This window comes from Perca fluviatilis, chromosome 21 (genome assembly GCF_010015445.1).
Source record: "Perca fluviatilis chromosome 21, GENO_Pfluv_1.0, whole genome shotgun sequence".
NCBI classification, from domain to species: domain Eukaryota; kingdom Metazoa; phylum Chordata; class Actinopteri; order Perciformes; family Percidae; genus Perca; species Perca fluviatilis.
This window is the reverse complement of record NC_053132.1, coordinates 17573139-17588905: the sequence shown is the minus strand read 5'-3', so window position 1 is coordinate 17588905 and position 15767 is coordinate 17573139. Positions and strand designations below refer to the sequence as shown.

The 15767-nt window shown below is 42.2% G+C and overlaps 1 protein-coding gene across 3 annotated transcripts in view; it reads right to left on the bottom strand.

The window, feature by feature from the left end:
* Positions 1-8563: 8563 nt before the first annotated feature.
* The window catches only part of ntn2 (netrin 2), a 69975-nt gene continuing 62771 nt past the window's right edge, over positions 8564-15767 (bottom strand). For all 3 annotated transcript variants that reach the window (XM_039787553.1, XM_039787552.1, XM_039787551.1), the window contains exons 6-7: positions 12730-12804; positions 8564-12636 (exon numbers count right to left, since the gene is read on the bottom strand). In XM_039787553.1, the coding sequence (XP_039643487.1) occupies positions 12251-12636; positions 12730-12804 (461 nt within the window). In that variant the 3' untranslated portion in view covers positions 8564-12250. The remainder of the gene's footprint in view (positions 12637-12729; positions 12805-15767) is intronic.

Below are 15767 nucleotides of genomic sequence, written 5' to 3'. Positions count from 1 at the left end.
GACATTTCCTTTTGGAGGAATGAAATGTGCTTTTTTATGTTTAAATGGGAAAATGGAAAGATAGAGAGATTGAAGGATGACAGATGTGCGAGCGGAGGTGTGGTCATTGTCACGCATGTTGTCAGTTCCAGAGGGAGTGGTGTCTCTTCAGTCGACAGCTGGTTTCACTCAGAGAAAAGACATGCAGCAGAGAAGAGAAAGAGAGAGAGAGAGCAAGAGATCAGACCTTCACCACTGAATATTTATGATCTTGGTCCACACAGATTTCTCGCCACATTTTTTGCGGTTTTCAGTGGGGGTTAGTACTTGGTGACCCACACACACTCACAGACTCACAGACAAGCATACATGAGTGTTCACAGATACACTCAGATATTCACACATGCTTTTGCTGTCTCTTAGGGGAACAAGACAGGGATAGAAAATAAATAACAAAGGGGAAATAAGTCATACAGATCATTAGAATGGAAAGTCGTCAATGTGGCGAAAAGTAAAACATTAGGAAAAAGAGAAGATTTAGGAAACAGACCTACACACAGAGACCCCATGCTGGAAAATGCCGTTGTTGAGCTTTGAAGCACAGTGGTAATGAGGCTCCATTTAAAGCCAATGAAGCCGCTTTGGCAGCTTATGAAAGCACGATTGGTAAGCCCCCCTCGTCTGCCGCTGGGTGGTGTGCGTTTGTGTGGATGTGTGAGTGTCAGTAGGATAGGGAGGGGAAAGATTGGACAGTGTTTGGCCGGATCCACGTTGGTCTTTTCCAGCGCTCTAAGCAGCAGCTCCATTCTCAGACCATCAGTTTGTGTGCTGCTGCGCTTCCCTGGGTGTGTGTAACAAGCATAGTGTGTGCGCGCTGTGCACGAGCCTAGGCGCATTTTACTAAATTTGCTGTTAAAATAACAATGAAATGCTGCGCTGTTGACTTTAGACCAGGTTTTTCTTGGTCAATGGCGCGATCACTTCCCGCTGCCTCAAGATAGCAATACGCCAAGAATACACCTGAATACACCTCCCCTGTAAGACCAGCACGCCCATGGGCGCAAAGATGGCCGCAGGTGCATTTGCTATTTAAACGACGTAGGCGCTGGACGGGAAATCGACAACGGTCTTAAACTAGCAAAAGACACTTGCGTCGGGCTATGCGCTGCGTCGGGTGCAAGACAGTGCCCTTATTAAAGTTATCGTCAATAAGTAATCATTTTAACAGTTGCAGGAAGGTGACAATAATCAATATAAGTGTCTTCATTAGAGGTGTGAAGAGATCTCGTCCCACAAGATCTCGCGAGATTAAAATGTGACGAGACTTCTCGTTGAGGTAAAAATTGACTTGCGATATCGGTCACAAGTGCAGAGCGTTAGCACGTTAGAGGGTACAGCCGCTCTCTCTCTCGCTCTCTCACACTCTCTCACGCCGACAGACACACATGGACTGCAGCGTGCAGTTCAGTGCGGCGCTGACTTGCGCAGATTTTTTTTCCCGATTAATTTTTTTTGTCACGCTCCCTCGATCTCTGCTTGCTTTGGGCGGGGCTCCAGTGCATGTTTTACCTCACCTGCTCAAGTCTGTACACCTGTGAAGGTCACCTAGTTGTCCAGTCTCATAACTTCAGTTCCCACAGCAAATTAAAAGAATGACCCATGAAACATATGAATATGAAACTTGCTTAGCTTGATAGCTTAATCAAATGTATGTGACATTAACACTGGTGGTTACAATCAAAATAAAAAAAATCATGCTTTCATAATATTATATATAATTAATTAAATAATACACTAAAGTGCAAATGTATCCTGGCCAGCGACAAGACGTTGGAATAGAACAGAGGTGTCAAAGTCAATTTCACTAAGGGCCACATTGGAAACTAAGAATTACATCAAGGGCCGGGCATGTTTAGTTTATTCACATGCTTTTATTTCATCGAAAAAGTCAAGGATCTTTTACTGGATTATTGCGTGTCTCATATAGCCTTCTCACTTACAGCTTGGTCGACATAAAGCCCCCAAAAAGTAACTTAGCAATCAAAGAAAAAAGCAACAAAAATGTCCCAAAAAGCAACAAAAACATTGGAAAAAACGCCAGAAAAGGCCCCAAAAGCATTTGCAAAAGTGACAAAAACTTCAGAAAAAGCAACAAAACATTGAAAAAGCTACAAAATCTAGGCGGGCCAAAATGTATTGTGAACCTAAATTGATATGCGGGCTGGATCAAAATCTGCGAGGGGTGGGATTTGACCCGCAGGCCTTGAGTTTGACACGTGGAATAAAATATCATTGGTCATTTCTTCGACCACGTGTAAAACAACGTAGCTAATGTTTGTTTACAAAAGAAAACGTAGCTGCACTCCACTGCTATTCAAGCAGAGTGCGCGGCAACGTCTGGGCCCTTTCAAATTTTTTGTATGTGCGCGAAAAGCTCTTCGACACCCTAGCAAAGACAAAGTTTGTCGTTTTGACGTAATTGTTTTTTCGAGCAACGAGGAGGGATCATCGAGGAGCTATAGACGAGGATACACGAGAGCAGCCTTCCCAGAAGCCGTGCAGCTGAAGGAGTTGCTGACTCCGCTTTTAAAACAGCTGACCTATTCATGTGAGCTTCAGAGGAAAGAACGTCTCATCCCTCTAAAACATATTCGCTCGTTTCCTCTCTCCTCCGATGATTTCCTCCCGTCAAGTGGAGGACTCAATTTCTTTTTTAAGATAATTTTTTTTGGGACATTTCCGCCTTTAATGATAGGAAAGCAATGAAAGGGGGAGAGAGAGGGGGAAGACATGCAGGAAATCGTCCCAGGTCGGACTCAAACCCTGAAGCTTCTGCATTGAGGTATGAACCTCTCTATATGTGCGCCCGCTCTACCGACTGAGCTATCCTGGCCACGGAGGACATAATTTAAGCAACATGAGACAGAGTGAACACGTCATGGCGACGCACGTCGCTCGGCCGTGGCATTTCCCCCCTTCTCATTTCCGGTTTCTCCTTATCCATAAACAACATGAAATCAAGGAGAGGGTTCACTTTTTCCTGCTACAGATTTCCGTGGTGAGAAAGCACAGGGGAGACACTTTGTTTCTCTCACTACTCCGAAGCTAATCGCCGTCACTCTCTCACTCTCTCTACCACAAACTCCCTCCACACACACAGTCACACACACAGTCACACACAAGTACAAACTTCAGGCCACTTAAGCCGACTACACATGATAGGCGGCAAAAACGCTTTGCGCTTGTCGTTCCATTTTTTTCCGACGGGGGAGAGATTTGCCGCTTTGCGCTGCGCTCAAAATTGAAATTTACTTTCACCTAATTGCTGCTGACCTTTCGAAAGCGCAACCAATGAGATAACATCATGTCGTTACCTAGCAACGGGAAATGGCTTCCTTGCCACCCACCCTTGATGAGGAAACCTGCGCTGCGCTTTGCTCTGCGCCCTAGTGCGCAGAGAGCAAAACCATCATGTGCAGGCGGCTTTACGCAGGACCATAAATCAAGCGTCACAATGTCGATATTTATCGAAAATTTATCAAAATGAACTCAGATTCCAAAAAAAAAAGCAAGCTCAGATGTCGACTACTGAAATCAGAAGCAGGATCGGCGATTCCCACAGTATTTATTTCTCTCCACATCCCACTTGCGAACATCCGAAGAAAACAACAACAGACACAGCGTAGCTTACCAGGGGCCTGTTTCACAAAAGCAGAATATATAAATCCAGGATAACTGATAAATCGAGGCTTGACCTAGTCTAATCTGTGCATCCTGGCTTGGTGCGTTTCACGAAGGCCAAGCCAGGCTGAGGAGGAGCGACTAGGTCGAGCCAGGCTGAAGTAATTCAGATAGATGCGCGTCCACGGCTTTCCTCAAAAGACCGCGAGGTCGATCACAGATTTACTGATGCCAAAATGGAGACTACGCATTGTACATACTTTATACAGAGTGAGCAGCAGCTTCTTATGGAAGTATGATATCATGAAATACATTTGTATAAAAAGAAAAGAAACACGGCCGCTGTAATGAAACAGCGAGAAAGCGTGGCAGACGATTGCGGACCGACTGAATGCGTAATTGTAGCCTAAATATATACATTAACTGACAACTGCTCTGAATTGAAACCGTCATAATCATACCATTCAAGGATTAGGCTACTAATCATTTGCGCAAATTAACAGTTGTACTCTTTGCCTTAAAAGTAAGCAGAAGATAATGTTACTCAGGAAATTTACCATAAAGATCAATTTTCTACAACGCTAGAATATGATGCGTAAATATCTCTTTCACTCTGTTTCTCCCTCTCTCTCTCATGGGCTAAAATATAAATGTCCTAAGTCATATTAACTTCCACTGCTCGCGTTTAATGCAAAGTGTACAACTGTTCGTTTTTGCCAATGACAGTGACTTATTGAATGGTTTCAGTTAAGAGCAGTAGTTCATAAATGTATATTTTTAGACTATCATTCAGTCTGTCCGCTATTGTCTGCCACGCTTTTTTCGCGTTTTTTTTTTTATTTGATAGAGGACGAGTTTCCTTCTCTACATATTATATGCCTTGCTCCCTGTATATATGGACATAGAAAATAAAGACACTAAAGAACTTGGACTCTAAAATCTAGAAACTATGAAGATAATTAAGTGATAAATTCCATGCACACTGTAAACATGAATGGAACAGAGTGATATTCATCAGTTATTTCCCCCCAAATATAAGGTCAAAACCATTGAGGTGTCCTCTCCCTGTTGTCATGAATGCACAGTAGCCTACATCACTAGATAGTTACTGGTCCAGTGAACTAAGACTATAATTTGGGAGGACTGTACAATTAGGATATGTTCTTAAAATTGTACAATCCTCCCAAATTATAGTTGCAGTTTACTGGACAACACAAATTGTGTGCTAAGAATGCCAAATACAATGTACATGGAAGTGGAACAAACATGATACTTATTGTTAAAGAATAAAAAAAAAAAAATGAATCAACCAAAATAATTCAAGGTGCATTGGTCAACTATAGAAATGTACAGCATTGTATGTATTGCCCTTAGTAACAGACTTCATTTAAAACACATTTGAAATTTGATCAGCCTTTTCTAATTATCTCAACAACTGCCATAATATATTAATTAAACTTCTAACAACAATATGAACATCAGTCTTCATACAGCAATATAACAGTAATAATGTCACATGAATAATTATAAAAATAATGGTCACAACTTTAAATAATAACAATACTTAAATGAACAGCAATATGCACCTGTTGTATTTTAATCCATGCTGATAACAATAGGTTAAAACCACTGCTGGGTGATCAGAAAAGGCTCCAGGATTAAATAAATCCTGGCTGTTAGCCTGGTCAGGAGCAGGCTAGCTGTACAGAATAAATCTCCATGGTGATTTATGTGCCTCCGCTTTCGTGAAACCGAATCAAGGCTTAATTCATCCAGGATAACTGGGAAATCCCGGCTTAATCCCTTATCTTGGTTTTGTGAAACAGGCCCCAGATGGTTGCATGCAGCTTTAAGACAGTAACGTTAGCTTACCGGTAGCCTGTAGCTTGGCTATTCCAGTCACCATGGCCACTGTCGGAGTTGGAGATGACGGACTGAGAGAGAAATCCTTCTGCTTCCGTGAGATCACCGATGTGGCAACGTTTTGCCTTCCACGTGAGTGAGTTATGTAAACGAAAAACGAAGGTAAAGCATGTGGCCTGCGGCTCCGACGGGGCTCCGTGGTGCCTTCATATACACATTGTTTAACTAATGGTGCATTCAATTGTGCCAAAACAACCTCTGAGAAAATCAAACTGTTGTTGCAAAGTACCTTTCTTCTATCTAGTGACTCCTATTGTGGTATTGCTGTCCCTGTTGAAAAAAAAGTTTAAATCGGAAATCCAATTGTGACACTTAGTGGAAATAGGCTGTTAACGGATGGAAACGTGGTCTACTGGCTCGGGAGGCTTTAAGGATGGAAAGATCAGCCCATGTTAAAAAGTTCACAAAAAGAAGGTCGCTATATTTCAACAAAAAATAAATAATAATACTGGTAGCAGCCTGACTCATCACTCTCCTTGGAGTGTTCACATCCCCTCTCTATCCTACATTCTGAAAGCTCAAGGGACAGGTCAAGCAGGCATTTTTACCGTTATCTCTTGGTGTGAATTTGTACCAAGATAAGCCAGATGATGCAGATGAGTTCTGACAGAGGCTTTGTTAACACACACTGAGTGAGGGTGACGCTTTTGCAGGGATGGTGCCTTAAAGTGCATCATTTGCCACTTGACTTTGTCCAATCTCAGTCACGAGCAATAAGGGAGAAAGACAAAGAGACAAAAGGAGATACAGTTGTGTTCAGAATAATAGCAGTCCAACATCACTAACCTCATAAATCCAATTTTTTGGTAGAAGTGATATTTCTACATGGCAAATAATTTACTAGTAAGTGTTGTAGAGTCATAGAAAACCAACAGACTCAACAGTCATGACATGCATGCTGCTCATTCTGTGTAATTGAATCTGTAATTGAAAGGGGCATGTTCAAAATAATAGCAGTGTTGTGTTCACTTAGTGAGGTGATTGATTCTGTGAAGACACAGGTGTCAATTATGGCCCATATTTAAGGAAGTAAGGAAGCAAATGTTGTGCATGCTGGTTATAGTGCATTTCACTGAAATACAGAGCAAAATGGGTCGTTCCAGTCATTGCTCTGAGGAACAGCGGACTTCAATTAAAAAGTTGATTGTAGAGGGGAAAATATATAAAGAAGTGCAAAAAACTATAGGCTGCTCAGCCAAAATGATTTCAAATGCCTTGAAATGGCATCCAAAGCCTGAACGACATGGAAAAAAACAGTCAACTACTATTCGAATGGATCGAAGAATAGCCAAAATGGCAAAGGCTCAACCAATGATCAGCTCCAGGAACATCAAAGAAGACTTAAAGTTACCTGTGAGTACTGTTATGATCAGAAGAAGGCTATGTGAAGCAAAGCTATCAGCTAGAAGCCCCCGCAAAGTCCCATTGCTGAAAAAAAGACATGTACTGAATAGGTTGAAATTTGCCAAAGGACACATTGACTGGCCAAAGGAGAATTCTGTGGACTGATGAGAGCAAAATTGTTCTTTTTGGGTCTAGGGGCCGCAGACAGTTTGTCCGACGACCCCCATGCACTGAATTCAAGCCACAATACTGTGAAGACAGTAAAGCATGGTGGTGCAAAAATCATGTTATGGGGATGTTTCTCATACTGTGGTGTTTGGCCTATTTATCGCATACCAGGGATCATGGATCAGTTTCAATACATCAAAATACTTGAAGAGGTCATGTTTCCTTATGCTGAAGAGGAAATGCCTTTGAAATGGGTCTTTCAACAAGACAATGACCCAAAACACACTAGTAAGCAAGCAAAGTCTTGGTTCCAGATGAACAAGATTGATGTTATGGAGTGGCCAGCCCAATCCCCAGACCTCAATCCCATAGGTGACATCAAAAATGGTGTTTCTGAGGCAAAACCCAGTAATGCAGAGGAATTGTGGAATGTAGTGCAATCGTCCTGGGCTGGAATACCTGTTCACAGGTGCCAGAAGTTGGTCGACTCCATGCAACACAGATGTGAAGCAGTATGAAACTAAATATTAGTGCAGTGATTCAAAGTAAAGCAAACCCTTGAGACATTTTTTCAGTTTATACAGTAAATGTTTGAGTTTGTAAAGAAAAATGCAAATACTGCTATTTTTTTGAACAGCCTAATATTCCTTTTTCTTCACTTTCTGTAAATGTATAACACAAACAATACATTTTGGTCATGTTTTGATTTAGAATTGAATGTGCAGTGTTCCCATTGCATTGCTATTATGGAATATAGAGCTATTCAAAGGATTTTGAGCATTATTCACTTTTTTAAATCACACTGCTATTATTTTGAACACAACTGTAGAAAGACGAGCAAGCTGATGGGAGGCCAGAATATCCAGGATGGATGTGCTTGATGCAGAGACGTGTGTGTGTGTGTGTGTGTGTGTGTGTGTGTGTGTGTGTGTGTGTGTGTGTGTGTGTGTGTGTGTGTGTGTGTGTGCACATATGAGTGCGTGTGTCCAGACAATCTCAGCAACCTCTATTCTCAAAGCCTTGATGGCCATGCCTGGGGAGAGTGATGATAAATGGTTGCTTTCCTGTAATTTACCTTCAGGAGGATGGATGGAGCTGGCCTGTTTGGTTAGAGGGTGGGAGACGAGGAGAGAGGAGACTGTAGGTGAGAGGCAAACCTAACTCGGGAGTTGGGTTTCCTTAGAGGTGAGGTACACATTTGTGTGTGTGTGTGCGCGCGCCTCGCTGTTTATTTACAGAGCTTTAGCTCTTGCTCTGTTCATAGAGGAGGGGAGCCGCTCTACCCAGTACTCTTCCCCCCTTCAGACCCCAGTCTAGCCCCTGTGTGAGTGGAAACACACCAGAGCGGTGCCCACTGTATGCAAGCATACTTTCCATGGGAAACACACACATATCAATTTGACATTATTTCCGCAGCTCAGGCTAATGACTACAATTAAAGAGACAGATGATCAACACAACACACAGCTCATTAACTAATAATTTATTTTTTTATCATTTAGATTAAAAAGTCAGTGGTTCATTGCCTCAGAGGAAAAATGTACAAGGAAGACTTTGATATAACAGAAATACAGAGCAGGACTGAACGGAGGGAAGAAACCCTTTGTTCCCCCGAAAAAGATAGGTGGACAATTTCTATGTGAGTGGACTAATATTCCCAGGACATTAATGCAACAGAAAGTAGTGGGTTGTTGTGTCATTTGCCGTCATTGCCTCTATGTTAAAAGCAGAGGGTCCGATCAGCTCGTCTCACATTTGTATTTAATTCTCCTCAAAGTCATTTACAATTGGGCGGTTGTTGTCTGGAAACAACATAAAACCAAAAAAGGAATACATTCTGTGTAATATCTGAACCACATCTTCTGGTCGCGATCACAAAAGCATATGTTTCTGGTTTCCACATCCATATAACATCATCTGGTTTGTACATCCATACACATGAGTCATCCCAGGCCAAGTGATGCTGTTACAAAAGACAACATGAATGGCAGAGGCAGTTCAGTACATATTTACAACATTAAAAATGTGTCAAGACTTATTAAACAAGGTGAGATGGAATGAGTGAACCAGAATGAAATGGGAATCAGGCTGGGGGGGAATGTAAATGAGAATTCTTCATCATAGGGTGTTCAGACTCGTCGATGCAAACAATAAAACAGTGGCAAAAACCCCTAAAAGGTCTGCCTTTAAATGAGAGCTCTCTCCCCTCTCTGCACCTTCAGTTCATGTGCATGTCACTTGTTTACTTGGGTAAGGTTAATTAGACAAACATACACACACTCACACACACCTGTGAATGCTATAAATGCTGCAAAGGGAGGGGAGGAAACAAAGCAAAGCAGTTATGGCCTCAGTTCCACTGCCAAGCTGCTCGGCTTGTTAACGTAAAACAACAGGACGGCTCTCCCTATGAGGCTCACTAAATAGCTTTCACAAGACTACACTTCCACCCCCCAAACAACATCTGGCTCACTTCTTATCTTTATTCCAACATTCAGGGTGGGCACTTAAGAAAAGGAAAACAGAGAGCCAAAAGAAAGGAAGGAGGGATTTTGTGCGGGAGTCCAGATTCAAGGACACCGCGCAGTTCCTCCGCAAGTGTGTTGGGTGCTTAAGGAGTTGAGCGCCAGAGAGGCCTCCCGGGCACGTAATTTGACCATCAATCATAATGTGTCACGGCGTACTCGCATACCGCTGCGAGGAGACTGGTGCTACTGTAACACCACCTGTCTGAAGGGCCACTGCGGACAGCCAACACACAAATAATTGACTGTTTGGTTCTGCATTTTTGTGAAATTCCAATGGTGGGAATTGTGCCCTGCATGGGCATAGTGCTGTCAAAACTTCTTTTTTTTTTGTCCTTCTTTGCTCTTTTTGTCACACACTAGAAATCACGTTAGGTGATAATAACTCATTTTGGTTACAGGTTTGTTTTTGTATTATTCAAAATATCATTGGAAGACAGACAGATAAGCATGAAAGATCCACAATAATTTGAACAACATCCTGTTCATCAGTCGCATCAATTGTCATGGCGTCCACATTCTTAAGCTTGGTGACATATTCGACATATTTCATAAACACTTACAATCAGACCAATACACCTGCGTGAGTGTGTTCTTCACAGTTTGACATACATTCTCGGAAGACGTGAAAACAAGAGCTGCAGTGCAGTACAGTACACCACTGAGGGGTTTTGGCAGCCTCGTTCTGTGCTGTCACCTATCTAAGACACTGAATACACAACAACATGCAAAATGGGTTTAAAAAAAAAAAAAAAAGGGAGTTTGGGGAGGGTGGTGGCTGACACAGAGAAGAGAGCGGAGGAGAGACACTTTTGGAAGGATGACAAACCAAACATACCACCGCAGCCAGAGGAGCGTAACCACTCGCTAGCATGACATGCCTGTCGGCACACTCGCTGCTACGCTAGCTTGATGTTCCCCTCATAACTGTGTTTATCTTGTACTCTATTTAAATAAATTGTAATGTGCTTTACAAAATGAAATAACAGCAAACGGCAGATAAAAAGCTTGAGAGCAACCAGACGGGTCTCTCTGTGGTTTTTCGTTGGTCCTGACTTTCATAGTCTCTTAATTGAATTTAAAAACTGACTATGGTTATTTGGCAAAGGATGACAGTGACCTGACTGTGTGAGGGTAGGCAAGTAGGGGAAGATGACTTGGGAGTTTTCCTTTGGATCACGATGCTCATTTTAAGTTTAGTTCTTGCTCACTGTAAGGTTTTGATGGACCAGCAAAAACCACAAACATGCAAACATAACAAAGCACATGAGGAATGAAATATGATCCTCTCATGTCATAATACAATCAGTGAGCGCTAAAAACTTTCCAGGCTCATTCATTTTGTCAAAATACACTGGAGAAAAACACGACTATGTTGTTTATCCGACTTGTTTTCTTTTTACTGCATGAAAAGGAACTCTCGTTTCAATCTCTTAATACGGCAAACAAAAGCCTGCCAGTCATTGGACGCATCAGGAAAATGTTCAGACATTTAAATACAAAGAAATGACATGACATGGCCACACAGCGACGTCTGGAAGGACAGTATCCATAAAGCGAAGAAAAGTCTCCTTGGAAATATTGATATTGTTCTAAAAAAATTCCAGCAAAAAAAAAGTGACAAGCAATGAGTCATGATGGTGATGCATGACTTCATAAACCACTCATGAGAGGGACTAGTGGTGAAGAGGCACAGCCCCGGAGGCCTGGAATGTGACTCACACATGCTAACAGGGTTTGTTCTGCTTAAAATGAAACAAAAGGATATATCTCAAATAAGGAAACGGCAGGCATATGGATGGATGCGATAAAACGTAGCCACACGAAGAATATAAACTCTACTATGAGCAGTGGATATAAGAGCCTACACAAGCAGTTTATCCTGTGACGGCTGTCTGGTGGCAGCAGCAGTGGTGGTGAGACTGAGGTTTGCTGTGGAAAACATCCCTGCAAAGGGAGCCCTTGGTTCCTCATGTGACAAGAGTTTCATAGTTACAGTCTGTAGAAGTTACTACAGAGACCTAAAGCAAGTAGGCCCATTTTTTTTAATGAACATTTTAAAAGCAAATGTTGAGTCACGTGGTCCAGCTCGAGCTGATCCGAGTTGTTTCAACAATGAAACGTGAGGAGGCCAAGCTGAGGTTGTGCAGCTTGTCGTGTTGCTGAAATAAGTCAGTGACAAACGCTGTCGAATAAAATCCTCAGAGAAGTGTGGTATATGTCAAACAAAGTGGCAGGAGGCAGTCAGTCTTGACAGGAAGAGCAGGTTGAGGGTCAGGGGGTCGTAGTTGGGGGACGAGTGGACATTTACGCTGCTGTCGTCGTCAAGGGAGGGAATGGCTTCTGCTTTTGTCTACACTTCATACCCTTTTTAACGGTCCCTTTTTAAGGCAAACCAATTGGACAAAAAAGACAACTGACATAAAGACAAACCTCGAGAAATAAAAAGGAAACTCATTATACAATATACACAAAACGTGGTCCTTAAAAATAGGCAGGGTACATGCAGTCTTTCTAATGTGCAGTGTTCCCGTGATGGGGGAAGACAGGGGGGGGGAAGGAGGAGAGGGAGATCACTGGGTAAGGGTTCATGAAGGGAGGGAGAGGGAAGGATGAACGTCGTTTTCCCATCATGCTTTGCTGCACTTCCCCTTCTTCTCTTTGCGCTGGAACTTCCTTAGGCGTCTCGTCCAAACGTCCCTCCACTGGATCACCAGGCTGTTCTTATCAGCCATTAAGCCCACGCGCTCTGCCCCAGGACTGGTGGCTCCGCCCCCGGGCCCGACCCCTGGACCCGTCCCAGTGCCCGTCCCGCCGTCGCTGCCCCCCATCACCAAGAATCGTTTGCTCATCTGGATCTTGGGACATTTGCAGGCCAGGTCCTTCATGTGTACCCACAGGATGTTGTCGCCTCGCTTCAGGGGCTCGCCGCGGCTCTTGTACACAGACACCAAATTAACTGAGAACTTGGCCCAGTCCCCCACCGTCTCCATGTCCAGCACGTTCACTTGCACCGCTGAGGACACATTGATAAAAAATACGCTCCGGTCAATACTCCTGACGCAGCACGATTATTAATTACGGTTGATAAGTAATTCTACTCTCTTACCATAATCCTTTTTGCAATATTTCTTCATGTTGATCTTCAGGTTGCCCTTCACTGGTTTACAATAGGACTCGCAATCTGAAAACAATTAGGACAACTCGTGTAAAGCAGGCTGAAACTTAACAATACTAACTGACACTCACATTACACACATAATGGGACACTTACACACTTTGAATCGTTGTCATAAGGTTGCATTTTAGGACACTGTTTCATAGTGCATTATATGGTGCTTTTGTTGCAGCACCAACACATCTGTAATGCAAAGTTAGTGTGACAAAACACTGTAAACTGTTATGTGCTGTGAAACCACCAATAAACACACCCAACAGCATCCGAATAAATCACTATGTGCTTGTTTCTGGCCAAGTTTGTTATATTTTAAAGGTCCCATATTATGCTCATTTTCAGGTTTATACTTTCATTTGGGTTTTTTACTAAAACCTGTTTACATGCTTTAATGTTCAATGGTTAATGTTTGTAATGTTTTTTCTCATACTGTCTGTCTTAATATACTTTTACTCTTTATTTGGATCCCCATTAGCTGCCACTAAGGTAGCAGCTACTCTTCCTGGGGTCCACACACAACAAAACATAACTTATAAAATAAGACATAAAAGTACAAATAAAAGTCTCAGTAAAATCATGTTCAAGACAAATAAAAGTCAAGTGTTTATTTGTTTTTTATTTAACACATACATTTTTTTTATAAATGACTCTATACATTACATATCTGCATAGTGCATCTGTTCTGGGTTTTTGTTCAACTAGATAACCCCTAGTATCCTGCCTGGTAGTGTGACTATGTTGGTCTCTCACATAATTTATTCGCGAGTACAAACAACTTGGTTGTACTACAGATATTCCTAAATAAACTCATTAGATTGCACCTCAATCCATCCCCTGTGGCTGGATTCAGGTATTTTTGCTCCTCTCTTTAAGCCCCCCTCCCGATAAAGCTCAGTCTGCTCTGATTGGTCAGCGTTTGCATCTGTGCTCTCGACGTCAGTCATTGCAGCCGGGGAATGACTGTAACAGCACTTTCTACCTATATATAGTATAGTTGTGACATCACAATCGTACGGAAATCCTGACGGCTCGTTTAAAAGGCACAGTTTCTGAATACGGGCTGTGTGTATTTCTCTGTGGATTTAGCATTTTGATACTTCCACAGTATTTATATAGCACCTCGACCTGCTTTATAATAAAATAAAATAAAAAGACATGGAAATCTCACTTTTTAAAAATATGGGACCTTTAGCACATGAATATGTATAAGCTATATGTTTTGGATTATATTTGTACTTGTATTGTTTTAAAACCTTGAGGTGAGTATGCTCATATTCACACTTGCCCTCAAAACAATATTCACTGACAGGACAGAAGGCTCCTAGAAAAACTGGAGCAGGTTGCATAATTTCTTCACAACTTCTGACAAATCGCACATCTGACTGCTGCAACAGCCAGGGCTGGGACGCAAGTTGAAACATACCAGAGGAGTAAAAGTGTTCAGTTTGACATGTTTTCGGGGGTCTTGAGGAAAGACAGAGCGCGGTGGAAGCAGTCATGGTTGAATGGATGTGAATAGGCCTTGGCTGCCAGCGTGACGACTGAGACCACACATTGGACAGATGACCTCCACTGACCATTCATAGGCGGAGCCGCCAGTGATGAGGTGTTATAATTACAATTGTGACAGTTAAAATGGACCTCTTGGTTGAGTGACCAATCTCAGATCTCTACTTATCGGACTCTAAAACCAGCCTTGGTTTGGTTTAGTTTTCACGTATCTGAGCTTCTTCTTCTTTTTTTAGAAACTGCAGTGGGAACAGTTCTGCTCTGAATTTCTCAGTCTAGGACCGCTCTGGCCGCAGCCTCATATATCTTTTAACTCTTTGGCCCAAAGTTCTTCAACCTGAAAAACAAACTACAAGAATAGTTGAATTTATTTGTAAATTGATGTTGAATAATGACTGTGTACAAGACTTCCTATGGACAGGAAATGTTGGAGATAAGTTACTGTAAGTCAGATAGAGCATGTGCATGTAATTATGTCCCATGGATTGTTTCTTGCGACCTTGAAATATTTATTTTTGTCATCTTAACATTAAAAGCTTTGCTTCTCTGTGATGACGAAATGCATTTTCCATGAGCTGAGAGCAGAGGGAATGGAGAACAAAGAAGACAGGCCAAATTAAATCAACTTTCAAAAAAACAGATGAAAGTGCTCATGTTAGAAATCAATAACACGAATCACTGATAAAAAAATAAATAATGTATAGCATTACATTGTGTTTTTAAACTGTGCTCATGGCAACGACTGCTACTGGAGCTGGACAAGAACGAACGAGACAGTTAATCATTAGCAAGGCTCTACTGTACTTGACTGGATGCCACTGGATTTTATGAACCGTAGAATTTTGGATCCACTTATTTCAATTACAAAACTATGAGGAGGACACAAAGTTAAGGAAAAAATATATGAAAATGACGGAGAATGCCAAGAAGGGCATATTCCAACATGGTTCTAGTCAGTTTCATTGAGGGGACACGAAAAGCTGACCATGCTCCTCGCTTGGAATGTCAGGGCATGAAACTGAAAAACCACATGCTGGTAACTGGACTGGTATCTGCGGTCAGGCCTCTCATTACCTTCAAAAAGGAAAACCATTCAGTCATATTGCTTCCCAAAGCAAACCAAATAAAATTGCTGGACGTCAAATGTCCAAAGTAGAAACAAATAGCGGTCGTGAGAGAGAGAAATTACGCTTTCTGGGGTTGCATGAGAGTTGGGGTGTTGCATCGTTCATTTTTTATTTTTTTTTTGCAGAAGGAGGGATGGAGCAATGGAAGGAGTGCACGAGGAGAACGGAACAGGGGAACCAAGGAGCCCATAAAAATGTCCAGGAGGCTTGGCTGTATATCAGAGCGCTGGAGATTTTATTAGCCAGAGAGAGGAGTGACAAGGAAAGAAAGGGGGAAAGAGAGAGCAGATGGCAGCTTCCAATAACCTCGAGACAGGGCGACTTAATAAAAAAAAT